Below are 17,542 nucleotides of genomic sequence, written 5' to 3'. Positions count from 1 at the left end.
GCTCTCATTGGTGCCAGGCTGGCACGTCCAAGCAAGGAAGGTGGAGTGACCTGTTGGACAAAGAAAGGGAGAAAGTTGCCGTGGGAAGGCAACATTGAATGCCTGACTTGGTCTGCACTTGTCAGAACCTGCACAATTGGTAAAATCATGGCATAGCTGGGTGGGTAGGCTGGCGGTGAGTACTGCACTGATGGTCTGACACTCCTGTTTACATGTGGAACCCTGCTTTCCTCCCCATAGTTGGTCCATAATATTAAGCCCTCTATTTGGTAGTTTTGCAGTCCACAGAATCTCCTCACTGAAGAATTATTTTCTCAACTGGATTTCTATTTCCATATTAACCTTCCCTATTTCTTGAAGGACTGAAAGATACAGTTCACTGATTCTGGAGTATACTGACAGACTTTCAGTATTTTCAATATGTTTAAAGCCACGGTTTTACTAATCTCAAACCTTTGTGATGTATGCAATATTTATTTAATGTTGAAACAGTCGGTGGAATTCTCTGGTTCTCGAGGATGCATGAATAAATATAGCCGGGGGAATTAATTGAGTGAGAGTCACAAATTCTGAATATTAATGCCAGGGTAAACTTTAGCAATCAATTTATCTGACCATAAAAGTTGAGCCAACCCACCTGATTGCAGGTGCCAAGAAGCCTATCTGAATGTATTTGCACCTCATTGTAAATACAACTAATTGGAATGAAGTGCTCTTCCAGCTAGGATCTGTCCAATAGAGAAATTCATGCCTCTAGATATTCAATTGCATATAAGGTGCATGTGTGTTGAGATACACTTGACACTCATCTGTACCTTCACCATCCTATGACTGGCGCAGTTTCAATCACTTACGTTCTATCCCTCCAAGAGAATGATATTCTCTACCTCTCAGTAGTGTATGATCAATTTCCAATTAAAAGAATATTTTTCCTGGTGGTTCCAGCCAGGGGAAATATCCTTCCCTTATGCCCCCAGAATCTCTCTTACTCCTATGTTACAACCACTATTACATGAGCCCTTATAAAACTGAACTTTATCCATCTGAAGTTCAATGCCATGTCTTGGTAAATTGTTTGTACTGAGGGAGTAAACTGCATTTTATAGACTCTCCTAAACAATGTCTGAAAATGTTCTGCACCATACGTATAACTTTAGAATCATTTCCCCTTTTCGAAAACTATGTGAACTCCATATATGTTTAACTGTTTCATTGATTATTTCAAATTACTTAAATTATTTTTTTTTGTTTTGCCTTTCCTCTGTATGCAGGAGGACAATGAAATCGAAATTGACCAGTTCCAGAAACAAACAGATGATTTCTCTAAAGTCGATGAGAGCTCTCTTAAATTTTCACCATCATTTGTAGACTTGAATTCATTTGAACTATCTATAATGCCAACTGGTGAAAATCAGGAACAATATGGTGATTTCAGGAACACTAATTTAACAATGTCAACCTTCATACCTGACCAGATGCGGAGGACAAGCACATGTAGCTTATCAGCTAAGACTTCATCTGGATTGCCACTGAGTGGCACAGCTGGTCAACAAACTGCACAATATGTATGCACATCACAAAATGAGAGAGATTCGAGCAGCCCTTCTTCCTTCCTCTGATCCTAACTATGTGCAGCCATAAGAAATGTGAGTTTCTGAATATTGTAAGTGAACATCTTTGCAGAAGAATTTGGCACATGCAGTTGTAAGTCTTGCTGGATTGATCTGATTGCATTGTTCAGAAAATTAATAATTATGTGCATGTTCTACTTGATCCCACACAATTCTTAAAGGAGTAGAACTCTCATATTGTTATAGTCAATTTGTCATTTAATTTTACAATGTATGAATGTGTAGATTTTTACCCCAGGTTTAGTTACATTCTTCTCTTTATTTTTCATTTCATCCTATCCTACAAACCATTTACAGCTCAAAAAGAGTGGACAGATGACCTTCTTAGACCTCCATCAACACCACTGTAATCTTGACCATCAAGATACATGCAAAAGCAAAGGGAAATAATACCTGCTGAGGAAGTGCCTAATCTCCAACTCATCTTTCAATATTAAGTAGACTTTGTCAATAAGCAGTATTTGCCAAAAAATGAAGTCAAGGTATTAAAAATGAAATAAATAAAATCAAAGAAAATATGAAGATAGGAGGAATAGATAACATTCAGAATGATGCTGTCTTTATATCAGAACTAATTATCACCTGAGACATTCGAGGTTATTGAGATAGTAAGAGGGTATTCTCTTTGTGGCATAGTGGGGAAAGTTTTTATGTGGAGTTACATGTGCTGCTTAGTTACTTATGTCAATCTGAAATGCTTCAATCTAGAAAAATGTATATTACATTGGCTCGATAATGGTACAAAACGATGCACTTTAGAAAGGTAATAGAAACAGTGTTAAATTCATCAATTTTATAGCAACAAATAAATTCAAATATACATAGAATGACATTAATTTCACTGTATTATCAGTAAAATAAAATTGCAAAATCTATCGCTTATTATCAACTGACAGTACCTAATGAGGTGGTCATTTTTTTAGTCTGTATACTTTTTTGAGAATTTTTAGAAATCTTTTCTATGAAGCACAACTTAAGGTAATTAATTTATCTAGTGTATAATTTGCTGAAATTCTGCTCCTGTAAAAAAAAGTTTCCAAAATAATACATTTTTTTAACCCATGCTCAAGATGTATAAGCAGCTCAATATTATGACTGATGGTAAAATTATATGGGTGAGCTAGGGGGCAGCATCCTTCTGTGTAAGAGATTAAATAAACTGTTTGATGAGTCAGTTGCATAATTCAGACATTTGAGCTATAATTTTACTCAAATCATTTACTGTCAATCTCCTTCTAAACTTCAAATGATTTTTAAATGTACAATATTAAGTACATAAATAAACTAACCTCTAATGTTTGTTTCTGTCATGACCATTACAAGGGTAATCAAAAATAATGGCCCAGCAAGAAATGTACTGGTGTGTAACACTCCAATATTTAACTCAATTGAGCAGGTTCTAGCTTTGTAGCAATAGTAAAACAGTGTTCCAAATTCTTAACTTTTTTTTAATTTTTATTTTAATTACCGAAGTTATTATTAAATAACATGATTTTGTCTTATATAACCATTGGCTCCATCCTAACAAATTTTAATTACTGTTTTGGAATTCTAAACAAGCAACATGTTAACTTAACTGTAAGAATGCAAGATACAGCTGCTCAGTGTTCACGACTAGAACTTGTTTACTTTGAAAAGTTCAGAGTTTTTTTAAAGCATTTGTAATGTCAGACATGGGCAAATTTTGACCAGGCTGTGAGATGTGATATGAGGAGGATAGCATGTTTGACATCTCAAGGAAGCTAAATTTAATCAGGGGAATAAAGTTATAAAAAGTAACCAAAATAGAATACCAGTAATAGAGAAAACAATGGCACTGAAGTGACAAAAACTAGAATCATATAGATTCCATGATAAGGTTTTAACTGCATTCTTCCAATTTCTCTCAATTCAGATACCATTGCTTTAGATCAGAAAATTGCACATCAGTCCACTATTTAAGAGAGGTGAGAGAGGATGACATTGGTTTTTAAAATTGTTTAGCTGAGAAGTGGTGTAGTGGACAGCGAAGAAGGTTATCTCAGAATGCAACAGGACCTTGATCAGATGGGTCGATGGGCAGAGTAGTGACAGATGGAGTTTAATCCAGATAAATGGGAGGTGCTATCTTTTGGTAGGGCAAATAAGGGCAGAACTTCACTTATGGTAAGGTCCTGGAGACTGTTGCTGAACAAAGACTTTGGAGTGCAGGTTCATAGTTCTTTAAAAGTAGTCACAGGCAGACAGGGCAGTGAAGAAGGCATTTGGTATGCTTGCCTTTATTGGTCAGTGCACTGACAGAAGTCATTGTCCTATACAGGACATTGTTTAGGTCACTTTTGGAATACTGCATTCAATTCTAGTCACTCTCCTAAGAAAAGATGTTGTTAAACTTTAAAAGGGTCAGAAAAGATTTACAAGGATGTTGCCAGGGTTGGAGAGTTGGGCGATAGGGAGATACTGAAGAGGCTGGGGCTATTTTCCCTGGAGTGACAGAGGCTGAGGGATATCCTTACAGAAGTTTATAAAATCACAAAGGATATGGATAGGGTGAATAGACAAAAATCTTTTCCCAGAGTAGGGAAATCCAAATCTCGAGGGCACAGGTTCAAGGTGAGAGAGGAAAGGTTTAAAAGGGACTTAAGGGGCAACTTTTTCACACAGAGGATGATGATGAATGGAATGAGCTGCCAGAGGAAGTGGTAGAGACTGGTACAATCACAACATTGAAAAAGCGTCTGGATGGGTATATGAATAGGAAGGGTTTAGAGAGATATGAGCCAACTGCTGGTAAATGAGACTAGATCAATTTAGAATATCTGGTCAGTTTGGATAAGTTGGACCAAAAAGTTTGTTTCCATGTTATATATCTCTATGACTCTCATTTGTAACTGGGAAGTTAATAAGGGGACAATCTTTCATATACTACCACTTCCTTCCATTCCACAAGACTTGCAGCACTATGGCAGTGCTATAGTCTGTTACCTGCCTGGCCAATATGGCAAATGTCTTTGGTGTCAAAGGAGAATACTATATGAACCATATTGGTAATAACTGACAGTGATGTATACCAACAGCATAATGCTGCTCTAAGCAAATGTTTCCATCCTGCAATGTATAATGTAAGTTAGAATAACTGAACGTTTTGGAAAATTCCAGCTGATCAGAGACAGATTTATAAAAAAAGTAGTTCATTTCTGATTAGTCTGATTTGTATATTTGAAGAGGTGAAGGACGTAGTGGATAAGACAGTATTATTTATATGATATGGACATTAAAATATGCTAAATAAACTCTCTCATAAGAGAAAGTTAACTGAAATTGAAGCTTATGGTATTGAAAACATATTTGGAAATGTAATCACTGGCAAGAAACAGAAAGTAAGAGTATGGTCTCATCCTCTATCTGCAGGGTGTAACAAATGGTATCCTACCTGTTCTTGGACCCTAACACCCCATATGTATTAATGATTTAGATGATGTGATAGACAGCTACATAACAAGTTTGCCAATGACCAAGGTGACAATATTGTAAGTAGTATAGACAGACACATATTATGAAGAGATATTAATGATTTAAGTAAATTATTAGAAATGTTGCAAATGGATTTCAATGTGGAAGAATCGGAAATCATTGTTTTAATTTAACTGCTGCAATATGACTATCATTCTGGTCATTCTAATGGACTCAACCAAGGATAATCTTAAGTTGTAGTGGCTAGTATTATATAAAGTAATCCAGGCATTTTCTAACTAGATCTTTGCATGCCTTCTATTTACCCTTTAATCCCATATTTTAGTTCTCCAGATATAAAGCCAAGCATTCCATTTGCCTTTTTAATGTATTATGTACTTGTCCATCACATTTTAATGATGTCTTCACATGAAGCTCCTAGTCTCCTTGGTTTTTTGCTATTTCTAGCTTTTCATTATTTAGGATTTATTCCAGGTCAGTATTTTCAGGTCCAAAGTGGATTCCTTCTCACCTGCCGACTTTGAAACCTATTTCCCCATTAATGTATGAATTTCTCCTTCTCATTTATACTTCAATGTAAACAGTTTACAATGTCACTTAACTTTGTATCATCAACAGTTTGGATATATTGCTCTTTATTCCATCACCTTTGCTATTAATAAATATATGAGTAATGGAGAGCCCTAAAATTTACAAACTTAAGGGCTAGGATGATCAAAATTGACAAGGTATTAAAGGGAACTGACAGGCTACGTAGAGGATAGCTATTTCTGCTGATTATGGAATCTAAACCTAAGGGACAAAGCCGAAGAATTCAAGCCAGAATTTCAGCAGCAAAGTTAGGAAAGATGTCTACAGACAAAAGGTTGTTAGGAAGTTGCAACTCTTTCCTGCAAATAGCAGCTAATGCTAAACCAATAATTCATACTAAATTTTAAATGATATAAATTTTTGATATCTAAACGTTATGAGAGACATGGGGCCAAGCAGGTGTAAGGAATAATTTACAGATCAACAATGATCTCACTGAATGGTAGAACAGATTCTATTTGGTAAATTGACTATGCCCTTTCCTATGTTTCTTTATGTGACTGATATATTTTCAGATATTAATGAAACTCCAACCTGTGTGACAAAATCTATATATTAATTTCAAATTACTGCGACAAGTAATTGACATGTGTAGAAAACTCATGTTAATTTGCAAACTAATTTTCTGGCAACTCCCTTGGAAGCGATGTGAGGAAAATCTTTGTAACGTTTCAGCAAACACAAATACTTGGAAGTGTAAATGAAGAATTAAGCTTCATTGATTTGTAACATGTTCAAATCATTATATTGCTTGTAGGTAATAAATATAGACAGCACAATGGAACTTTTGTTTGAAACAATTAATTTAATTCACCTTCTCCAAAGAGTGAATCTGTGAGAAGTAATTGCAATGATATTAGGAATATGTAATGTTAACATGCTCATTTTGTGATGTTTTCATTTTTTTGAGCGGCGCACAGAATCATTGTGTGAAATTTAGCATCTCTTAGAATGTTGTGCTCCTGCTGTAAGACTATGAGATTGCATTTGATAAAATACCTGACCTGAACTTGTTGTTGCATATATGGATGTGAAACCAATGCTGTATGGACTAGAGAAGAGTACAACAGTGCCCTAACAGCTTAGTTATGTTATTAGGACACCTCTCCATAATGCTGATAAGCAGTTTTGTTCTCTTTTCATATTTGTGTTACTGTATGCCCAATGAGTGAACTGTTCTTATTATTGCCTTTTATGTGCTTTCAAATTTCTCCTTGTGTAATTTAAATAACATCTTTTATTACACTTTCCTGGCATGTGTTTGCCTCTGACTATCACAAGAATCTGTTATAAATGCCTTTTAATGAAGAACTTTATCTGTTGCATTTTTGATTTCCACTATTTGTTCTTTATTTCAATATATTTATGTCACATCTCACTTAAAGCCAATAATGTTCACACTGAAAAAAGGAAGCAACCTTTGGAGAGGGAAAAAACAGTCCATTTCTTAATATTAACATTAAAATTATATGTAGAAAATCCCATCGTGAATGAACAGCATAGACTGAGCACTAATATGAATGGATTGAAATTACATCCAACATTCAATTTACATTCATGGCAATTATTTTAGTCAAAAAGTGTGGTGTTGGAAAAGCACAGCCAGTCAGGCAGCATCTGAGGAGCAAGAAAGTCAATGTTTCCAGTATGAGCTCTTCATCAGGAGTGCCTGGGGGGGCTAAGAGATAAATTGGAGGGGGGGGGGTGCGCTGTGGGAAGATTTTAAATAATATCCACCTTATTATTCACATCATATATCAAGTTCCTTTTGCTACTTTTTCTCTTCTTGCATTATACAGTACTAATTTGAAATTAACACATGATATTGTAGTCTTCTCAAAAATGTAACGAAGAGCATTACATGTATACTAAATTACTGAACATAGTTCAGAATTACAGAGCTGATTTGCTAAAATGCCTTGGAAAATTATGAATTAATTTGGTTATATTTATATTTTATTTACATTCTCACAATTATTAGAATTATATGCACCACTGTAGCCCATTTCACAATGCCACAAGATATATATTGCTTAAATCAAGTCAATAACATGTGAGTATGGAGTGTTTGTATGCTTTTCTTGATGTGCATTGCATAAATGACCAAGTTGGTTAGACATGTTCAAGTCGAAAAAAGTCTCTATTAAGCTATATCAAACAGAATATAAATCTCTGATATCCAACAAACTGAAAGATATAAAATTAAAGTATATCTCTTTATAAGATATAAAATGTGAAATTTTAACAAATTAACTATAATGGATGTCCTTTCTAATTCCATCGTATAAGCACTCTACTTCAACAAAAACTGGATATAGATAAGATACTCTCTATTGTACTGTTATCCATATGGAAGATACTTTAATGACTAATTGCCAGCTCTATCCATCAAATATTTTACAATATGTGCTGAAAAATCATGCAAGTGAATCAACTAAGTCACTCTCATGAAGACTTACAATGCCCAGCCAAGTTCAGAAGACTATTAACTGTCAGTTTTCTTAATTGGTAGCATGTATAGCAGCAGAAAGAGAATGGAATCTTAAAAATAGGAATAAAACATGTCATTGCAAGGGTTCCCGAGGATAGTCTCCTAGGCTGAAGAGTGTGTTCTCAATGACCTCCCTTCCTGCATAAAGTCAGATGTGGATAAATTTGCTAAAGATTTCACAATGTTCAGCACAATTTATAACTCTTGATGTGTAGCTCTCCGTGTCAATAATGCAACAGGATTTGGATAGCATTCAGGCTTGGACTGATGACTGGCAGTAATATCTTCACCACACAAGTGCCTGGCAAGGTCTTTCATTGACATTTGATGTTCTTAATATTGCTAAAGACACCACCATCAACATCCTTATCATTGGTCAAAATTTTAACTGAAGCAGTCATATAAATAATAAGAGTGTATAGGATTTGGGGATTTCTGAGCAATTAATTCACTTCCTCACTTTGCAAAGCTACAAGGTACAAGTCAGGAAGTTGATAGAATATGTTCTACTTGCTTGGATGAGTGTAGCTCCAACAACATTTCCCAAGCTCAACACCATCTAAAAAAAGCCACACACCTGATTGGTGTCTTATCTACTAACATATACATTTATTCCATTCACCACCAATGCACAGATAGCAGTGTGTACCATTAACAAGTTGAATTACAGCAACTTAGTAGACGTCTTTCAATAATATCTTACAAACTTGTAATCTCTACCACCTTAACAGACTAAGATAATAGAGACATGGTAACATCCACACTTGCAAGTTCTCCAACAAGCAACACACAATCTGAAATGGAAACTTTAATACCTTTCCTTCACTGCCACTGGATCAAACTCATCCAACTTTATTCCTGACATTAGGTGGTTGTTCCTGGACCAGATGGCCTGCAGAGATTGTAAAGGTGGGTTCACAAAATATTTCTCTTTCCATCCTGTTATGATCTCCCATGTGAAGAAGAATGTTTATTTGCTTATGGAGGGAATGTAGCAAAGATTTATCAGGAATAATTCTCGAAATGGAAGGACTGACATATGAAAAGAAATAGGTTCTCCTTCCCAATCACACCCCCTCGCTTGAGGTGCAGTGAACCTCAGGTTAAAACATTGGAAGTTCTCTATGGTCTAGTGAAACTATGGAGACTTTATTTTATTTTAATACTAGAGATCTACAATATATTACATGATTCTTCAGCCCATTGCATCTATGCTAGTCAAAAACAACCATCTAACTATGCTAATCCCATTTTCTAGCACTTAGCCTATATCCTTTTATGCCTTGGCATGCAATAACACATCTAAATACTTTTTAATTGTTATGAGGGTTTCTGCTATTACCAACTTTGTAGACAGTGAGTTCCAGGTTCCCACCACATACAGGGTAAAAAAGATTTTCCTCACATCTCCTCTAAACCTTATTGTCCACATCTTAAATCTATGCTTCCAATCATTAATCCCTCCATCAAGGGAAATGTTTCTCCCTGTCTATACCTCTCATAATTTTATACACCTCAATCATGATCCTCTCAATTTCCTCTGCTATAAGGAAAACAACCTCAGTCGCTCCGATCTTTTTCATAACTGAGACTCTCCAGCCCCATTACATCCCTGTAATCTCATCTGCACCCTCTCCAGTGCAATCACATCCCTCCTATAATGTGGATTCCAGAAATGCATGCAATACCCTAGCTGTGGCCTAAACAACATTTCATGCATTTACATTTACATTAATGTTCCAGTGGAACCTCCATGCTGTTAAACGCTCTGCCTCAACTAATAAAGGCAAGTATAACATATACCTTTTAAACCACATTAACTATCTATCTGCTATCTTAAGCAATTGTTGGTGCTTTCAAGGGTCCTGTATCACTATTCATCATGTATCTCTTTTCATTGTTTGACCTTGTGTGTCACCTCACATTTATCCAGATTGAATTCTATTGGACACTGATGAACCCATTTGACCAGCCTGAGTATGTCCTCCTAAATAAGTTTATCCTTCTTACTATTTGCCATCCCTCAAACATTTGTATCAACTGTCCTACATTGAAGTCTAAATCATTTACAACAGCCACAAACAGTAAGGGCCCCAAACCTGCTCCCTGTGGGACCCCACTGAACACAGATGTCCATTCAGAAAGAAATCCTCAACTATCACTCTTTGTGTCCAGCCACTCACCAATCCAATTTTCCCAATATCCTGAGGTCCCATGGGTTCTCACCATTGCTATTAGTCTATTGCTATTCAGGACTTTATGAAAAACCTTGTTGAAGTCCAAGTAGACTATGTTAAATGCATTGCCCTCATGTAAATATCTGGTCAGCTCTTTAAAAAATTCACTCAAGCTGGTCAGATATGATGTCTCCTTAATAAAACCATTCTGCCTGTTCTTCAAAGCACTGTCCTCATGACCTGTCCTATCTGCCAATCTCCCTTCCCATCGACCTGCTCCATCCTCCCCTCCAACCTATCACCTCCATCCCCACCCCCATTCACCTATTGTACTCTTTGCTACCTTCTCCCCAGCCTCCCCACCCCAACCCCACCCCCATCCCCATTTATCTCTCCGCCCTGGAGGCTTCTTGCCTCCATTCCTGATGAAGGGCTTTTGCCCGAAACATTGATTTTCCTGCTTTTGGATGCTGCCTGACTTGCTGTGCTTTTCCAGTACCACTCTGATCTAAACTCTGGTTTCCAGCATCTGCAGTCCTCACTTTTGCCTACTTCATTAATCTCTACCTCTCCAAATGCAAACTGACCCTCAGAATTGCTTCTCATTGTTTTCCCAAAAATTAGATTTGATTGACCAATCCTGTGGTTTCTTGCTTTACTTCTTCCTGCCTTCTTGAATAATGATACTGGATTGCCTGTCCTCCAACCCTCCAGCACCTCTCCTGTGGCTGTTATTTCCTCCCATGCTTCACTCATCAGTCTGGGATATATTTAATCTGGCCCTAGAGATTTGTGTACTTTTAATCCTGCCAGACTACTTGAAACTTCCTCTCTGTCTGTGCTAATTCTTTAATTGTATCACAGACCTTCTTCCTGATTTGTACACTGTTATTGTCCCTCTCATTAGTGAACATGGACCCAAAGTACTCATTTAGAACTTTTGGCTCCACGCACAAATTACCACTGTGGTTTTTAATGGGCCCTAATCTTTCCCTTGTTATCCTTTTATCCCTAGTGTGGCTGTCACACGATTTCAAATTTTCCATTATTTTACGTACAAGAAGTTCTGACTGAAATCATGCCAATAGTAGCACCTCAAGAGGTATTTCAAAATAACATCTTTTATAAGAGCACTAAACACCATCAATACAAAAAGAGTTGTTCTTGTAAACTATTCATTTTTATGCACAATAAATTCTACAATCTGTTAGAATATAGCCCAAAAATATTTTTCATGTATATAACTATTACTTTCTCTTGTGTTTATTTTAAAAGCTGCTATTTGGCACCTGTGTTTAAAATATGGTGAGTGTACCTTGATCGAATGATACTTGTAATGTATGTGTCAGATTTTATAGTCAGTGACAAGAAAACACTGCTCACCTTTCACCTTTCCAATAACTGCCAATAACTTTTTTTGTTGTCTTTCCGTGCATACTTTCTCTAATCCTTTGCATCCAGTACAGAGCCCACAAAAAGTCATGGTGTGTGTGAACAGGGCAAGAAACAGTGAGAAACCATGTTCAATTCAATTTAAGATAATAAGCCTCACTAAAACAACTAACAAGGAATTGGGATTGGTTGTTTGTTTTGTTACGAGTGCCATTGGAACTTCAAATGGGCATCTATAGAGAGCACACGTATAACTTTGAGGTGAATTACTCCAGACACCATATTACAGGGCATTAGGACACAGCCAGACAAATGCTGAGTAGGCAGATTATTACGATGCTAATTCGATGTCAGCGGTATCATTTTGGACATAATACTGCAGCTGATGCACTTCTTTTAACCTTTGCTATACTGAACATGTGTTCAGCTTCCATGCAAGAACTACTTAAAACAACATTCAACAATTAAAGTTAAGGGGTTTGTTGATTTTCTCTGTCATAATGATTTCATGAACATTGAGTTGCAAAAGTCTACAGGAAGTGGTACACGCTGAAGAATTTTTATCTAACTTCAAGACCTCTGGACAAGCCAGTTGTTCTCACTTGTGGGTGTACCCGTGAACATTTCCCTTGGTTCTGGCAGTATTTGGAGAATGTACAGAAGCCATGCAGGGTGAACAAGATGCCAGGCGAGGGTGAAAGATGAGAAGGGCTCTAAGCAGAAAATCACATCTTTCTATTGTGTTCAAACAATTCTGCTGCCTAAGCTCAGGAGACAGTGTGTGAGATGTCTATGTTTCAATGGTGATTTCTCACTAAAATTTGTCACTTGTTGCAATTATAACTACAGTTTTAGAGGAGGGCCAAAGACTGCACAGCTTGTAACTATAGACCTGATGATACCCGTGAACCTTTATGTAATTATTTGTTTCCAGGCTTCAGCAGAAGATAGATACAGTAACTCAGTGTGCATTGAGTGAGGGGTTTCACTAAAGTTCTCCATTCAAAGAAAGCGAATTATGTTTCATTCTTTTTTGGCAGAAAGAAGAAGATGGAGCAAGCACAATCGTTTTACTACAATTACAAGTTTCTTCATGGTGAAGAGAGCCATTGCTGGCATGCAGGTTGTTCTGCCAGTGTTGAATGTCCACTCTGGCCTGTGTGAGAATTGAAAAGGCTCCCATTGTTTCAGCTTCCAATTGATGTGTGACCATAGGAGTATATCATGCATATCAATGCTGTTATCATACTAACCATCATAATGTTAGCAAAATTCTGCTGTACCACCCATATTTGTGAAACCACAGTAAGGCCAAGGGTGGCTACTCGGCAACAGGGACCGTACACTGACCAAACGGCTCCTGTCCAAAAAATGTCCCTGAGCTTCTGGTTTCCTGACATTTCAACACACTCGGAGCAAGTGAGGACTGGAGATGCTGGAGATCAGAGTCAAAGAGTGTGGTGCTGGAAAAGCACAGCAGGTCAGGCAGCATCTGAGGAGCAGGAAAATGGATGTTTCAACATAAGCCCTTCATCAGGAATGAGGCTTGTGGCCCAAAGGGGCTGGAAGATAAATGGGAGAGGGGTGGGGCTGGGGGGAGATAGCTGGGAATGTGATAGGTAAATGAAGGTGGGGTGAAGGTGATAGGTTGGAGAGAAGGGTGGAGCGGACAGGTGGGATGGAAGATGGACAGGTAGAGGGCGGTGGCGAGTTGGAAGATTGGATCTGGGTTAAGCTAGAGGGAGGGGAAATGATGAAGCTGGTGAAATCCACATTGATCCTGTGTGGTTGGAGGGTCCTACGATGGAAGATGAGGCATTCTTTCTCCAGACATCAAGTTGTTACAGTTTGATTGAGGAACAGGAACATCCTTGGCAGTGGCGGGGGGAGTTAAAGTGATCGGCCACAGGGCAGTGGGATTGTTTGATACATGTGTCCCAGAGATGTTTTCTGAAACGTTCCGCAAGTTGGCATCCTGTCCCCCCAGTGTCGAGGAGACCACATCGGGAGCAAAGGACACAGTAGATGTGTGTGTAGGTGCAGGAAAATCTCCGTCGAATATGGAAGGATCCTTTGGGGCCTTGGACGGAGGTAAGGCAGGTAGTATGAGTGCAGGTTTCGCACTTCTCGTGGTGGCAGGGCAAGGTGCCAGGAGTGGAGGATGGGTTGTTGGGGGGAACGGACCTAACAAGGGAGTCATGGGGAGAATGGTCTCTCCAAAACACAGATGGGGGTGGAGGGAAATATATCCCTAGTGGTGGGGTCTTTTTGTAGGTGGAAGAAATGGCAAGGGATGATGCAGTGTATCCAGAGGTTGGTGGGGTAGAAGGTGAGGACCAATGGGGTTCTGTCTTTGCCGCGATTGAAGTGATGGGGTTCAAAAGCTGATATGCAGCAAGTGGAGGAGATGTGCTGGAGGGCATTGTTGACCATGTGGGAGGGGAAATTGCGGTATTTGAAGAAGGATGCTATCTGGGATGTTCTATGGTGGCATTGGTCTTCCTGGGAGCAGATGCGGTGGAGGCGGAGGAGGTGGGAATAAGGGATAGCGTTTTTACAGGAGGCAGGGTGGGAGGAGATGTAGTTCAGATAGCTATGGAAGTCAGTGAGATTGTAGTAGATGTCTTCGTTGAGTTGGTTGCCAGAAATGGAGATGGAGATGTCCAGACATGGGAAGGAGGTGTCTGAGATGGTCCAGATGAACTTGAGATTGGGGTGGAAGGTATTAGTGAAATTGATGAACTGTTCAACCTCTTCGTGGGATCATGTGATGGTGTCGATACAGTCATTAATATAACGGAGGAAAAAGTGGGAGATGGTGCCAGTGTAGCTGTGGAAGATATGTTCCACATATCGAACAAAGAGGCAGGCATAGCTGTGGCCCATGTGAGTGATCATGGCTACCCCTTTGGTCGGGAAGAAATGGGAGGATTGGAAGGAGAAATTGTTGAGGGTGAGGACCAATTCAGCCAATCGAATGAGAGTGTCAGTGGAAGGGTATTGGCTGGGTCGGTGTGAGAGGAAGAAACGGAGGGCTTGGAGGCCTTCGTCATGGTGGATGGATGTGTACAGGGACCAGATGTCCATGGTAAAGATAAGGCATTTAGGCCCTGGAGACAAAAGTCCTGGAGGAGGTGGCGGACTTGTGTGGTGCCTTGAACGTAGGTGAGGAGTTCCTGGACCAAAAGGGACAGAATAGTGTGTGGTGATAAGTTCAGTGGGGCAGAAACTGGCCAAAATGATGGACCAACCAGAGCAGTAAGGCTTGTGAATTTTGTGAATTTTGGGTAGAAGGTAGAACCGGACGGTGTGGAGTTCCCGCACTATGAGGTTGGAGGCTAGCTGATGCCTGGAGGAAGAACACTTCATCTTCCACAGAATCAATGTGGATTTCACCAGTTTCCTCATTTCCCCTCTCCCCAGATTATCCCAGATCCAACCTTCCAATTCAGCACTGTCCTCTTGAACTGTGCTACCTGTCCATTCCTCCCCACCAGTCTGCTCCACCCTTCTCTCCAACCAAGCACCTTCACCTCCACCTTCATCTTCCTATCATATTCTCAGCTATCTTCCCCCAGCCCCACCCACCCCCACCCCCCCTCCCATTTATCTTTCAGCTGCTTGGGCCACATGCCTCATTCCTGATGAAGGGCTTATGCTCGAAACGTTGATTCTCCTGCTCCTCAGATGCTGCCTAACTGGCTGTGCTTTTCCAGCACAATTATCTTCGACTTCAACACATACTATGTTCCTTGACCAACATTTCTGTCTTGGACTTGCTGTAGTGCTCCAAAGAAGCTCAGTGCAAGCTGGAAGTACAGTAATCTCACTTTCCACTTGGGGACCCTGCAGCCTTCAGGATTTAATATTGAGTTCAGTTATTTTAGAGCCGGAGCACATTCTCCCATGTCCTTCTCTCAATCCCCACACACCGGGCCTTGTTATCACATGGGCTGCTACCACAACCGACCCATTGTCAGCTACTAATCGTCTCCATTAGCAGCTGTTGAGTCTTCCAGCTACCCATTACCCATTCCGGTGAACATATAGACTGCAGATTCTGGAGATCAGAGTCGAGAGTGTAGTGCTGGAAAAGCACAGCAGGTCAGGCAGCATCTGAGGAGCAGGAGAATTAATGTTTCGAGCATAAACCCATCATCAAGAATGAGGCTTGTGGCCCAAGGAGCTGAAAGATAAATGGGAGGGGATGGGATAGCTTGGAATGCGATAGGTAGATGAAAGTTGGGGTGACGTTGCTAGGTCAGAAACAAGTGTGGAACAAATAGGTGGGAAGGCAGATGGACAGGTAGGACAGTTCAAAAGGACAAGTGCCAAGTTGGAGGGTTGGATCTGGGATAAGTTGGGGGGAGGGGAAATGAAGAAACTGGTGAAATCCACATTGATCCCATGTGGTCAGAGGGTCCCAAGCTGAAAGATGAGGCATTCTTCCTCCAGGCATCAGGCAGCCTCCAACCTCATAGTGCAGGAACCCCCACTGCCTGGTTCTACCTCCTACCCAACACTCACAAACCTCATTGCCCCAGTTGACTCATCATCTCGGCCTGCTCCTGCCCACCGAACTTATCTCCTCATACTTTGACATCATCCTGTGCCCCTCAGTCCAGGAATTCCTGACTTACATTCAAGACACCATCCACGCCCTCCATCTCTTGATTTCTGATGCCTGAAACGTCAATTCTGTTACTCCTCAGATGCCGCCTGACCTGCTGTGTTTTCACATTACCGATTCCTGCTGTTCTCTCTCTGGGTTCTATCTCCATCTGTCGTTTGCTCTTTATGTCTTCGCTCACCCCATCTTCATCATACATACCAGGTGCAATCAGTTCTGAATAAGGATCACTGGACATGAAAACTCTGCTTTCTCTCTACAGATATTGCCAGACATGCTGAGTTTCTCCAGCAATTTCTGTTTTTCTTTCAAATGGCTGATAAATCTGATAAGAAACATGCTCATATGTACAGCATGCATACAATGAAAGCCATGCAAACAGACAAAATATGATGAAGCAGATTATTGGGGAACTGCAACAATACTTTCATTGGCAGCAGTGTTCTGCAGATGCTGAGTGGATTTCCAAATTCATGGTGGTTTGCTGCAAGCTGCACAGCTTCACCATCAGAAGACACAACATTTTCCAACAACTATACAGCAAGAAGTTGAGCAGAGAGTGGAGGAGATGGAGGATAAGAATATTAGGAGGCAACTTATACAACCCCTTTCATATGGGCTGTTCAAGAAGTGCTCATTTGAGGCTGAACTGAAAATGTGTTGCTGAAAAAGTGCAGCAGGTCAGGCAGCATCCGAGGAGCAGGAGAATCGACATTTCGGGCATGAGCCTTTCTTTCTCCTGCTCCTTGGATGCTGCCTGACCTGCTGCGCTTTTCCAGCAACACATTTTCAGCTCTGATCTCCAGCATCTGCAGTCCTCACTTTCTCCTCATTTGAGGCTGAGACTAGTAAAAACAGTCCCCAATTTCCCACTTAACGACAATACCACATCTTACCTTGGCTCTGTCACTGAATATCTAAACATCCCTTTGGCAACACTGTAAAAAACGACCAACACAAATTAAATATTCCAGAATGAACTTAGAAATAAAGTAATCCATAATACATGCACAAGTCAACACAGTGGCCTTCTGCATGCTCTTAGGACCTGTCTACAATAGAAGAGAATGCAGATGCCCTTGGAGGTTGTTTTGAGCAGTCTCAGATCTCGAAAGCCTGGCTGCTGACTGCACCATCTCAGCCTGGGCAACAACAGTCTGCACTGGCTGAGAAGTGA

General features: G+C 39.7%; 1 protein-coding gene across 1 annotated transcript in view; it reads left to right on the top strand.

The window, feature by feature from the left end:
• Positions 1-17,542, top strand: part of LOC132823558 (glutamate receptor ionotropic, delta-2-like) — a 536,033-nt gene extending 518,491 nt beyond the window's left edge. Inside the window, exons 16-17 of the mRNA XM_060837503.1 lie at positions 1,272-1,565; positions 17,411-17,542. Of these exons, the coding sequence (XP_060693486.1) occupies positions 1,272-1,565; positions 17,411-17,542 (426 nt within the window). The remainder of the gene's footprint in view (positions 1-1,271; positions 1,566-17,410) is intronic.

This window comes from Hemiscyllium ocellatum, chromosome 16 (assembly GCF_020745735.1).
Source record: "Hemiscyllium ocellatum isolate sHemOce1 chromosome 16, sHemOce1.pat.X.cur, whole genome shotgun sequence".
NCBI classification, from domain to species: Eukaryota; Metazoa; Chordata; class Chondrichthyes; order Orectolobiformes; family Hemiscylliidae; genus Hemiscyllium; species Hemiscyllium ocellatum.
This window is presented reverse-complemented; position numbering and strand designations above follow the sequence as displayed.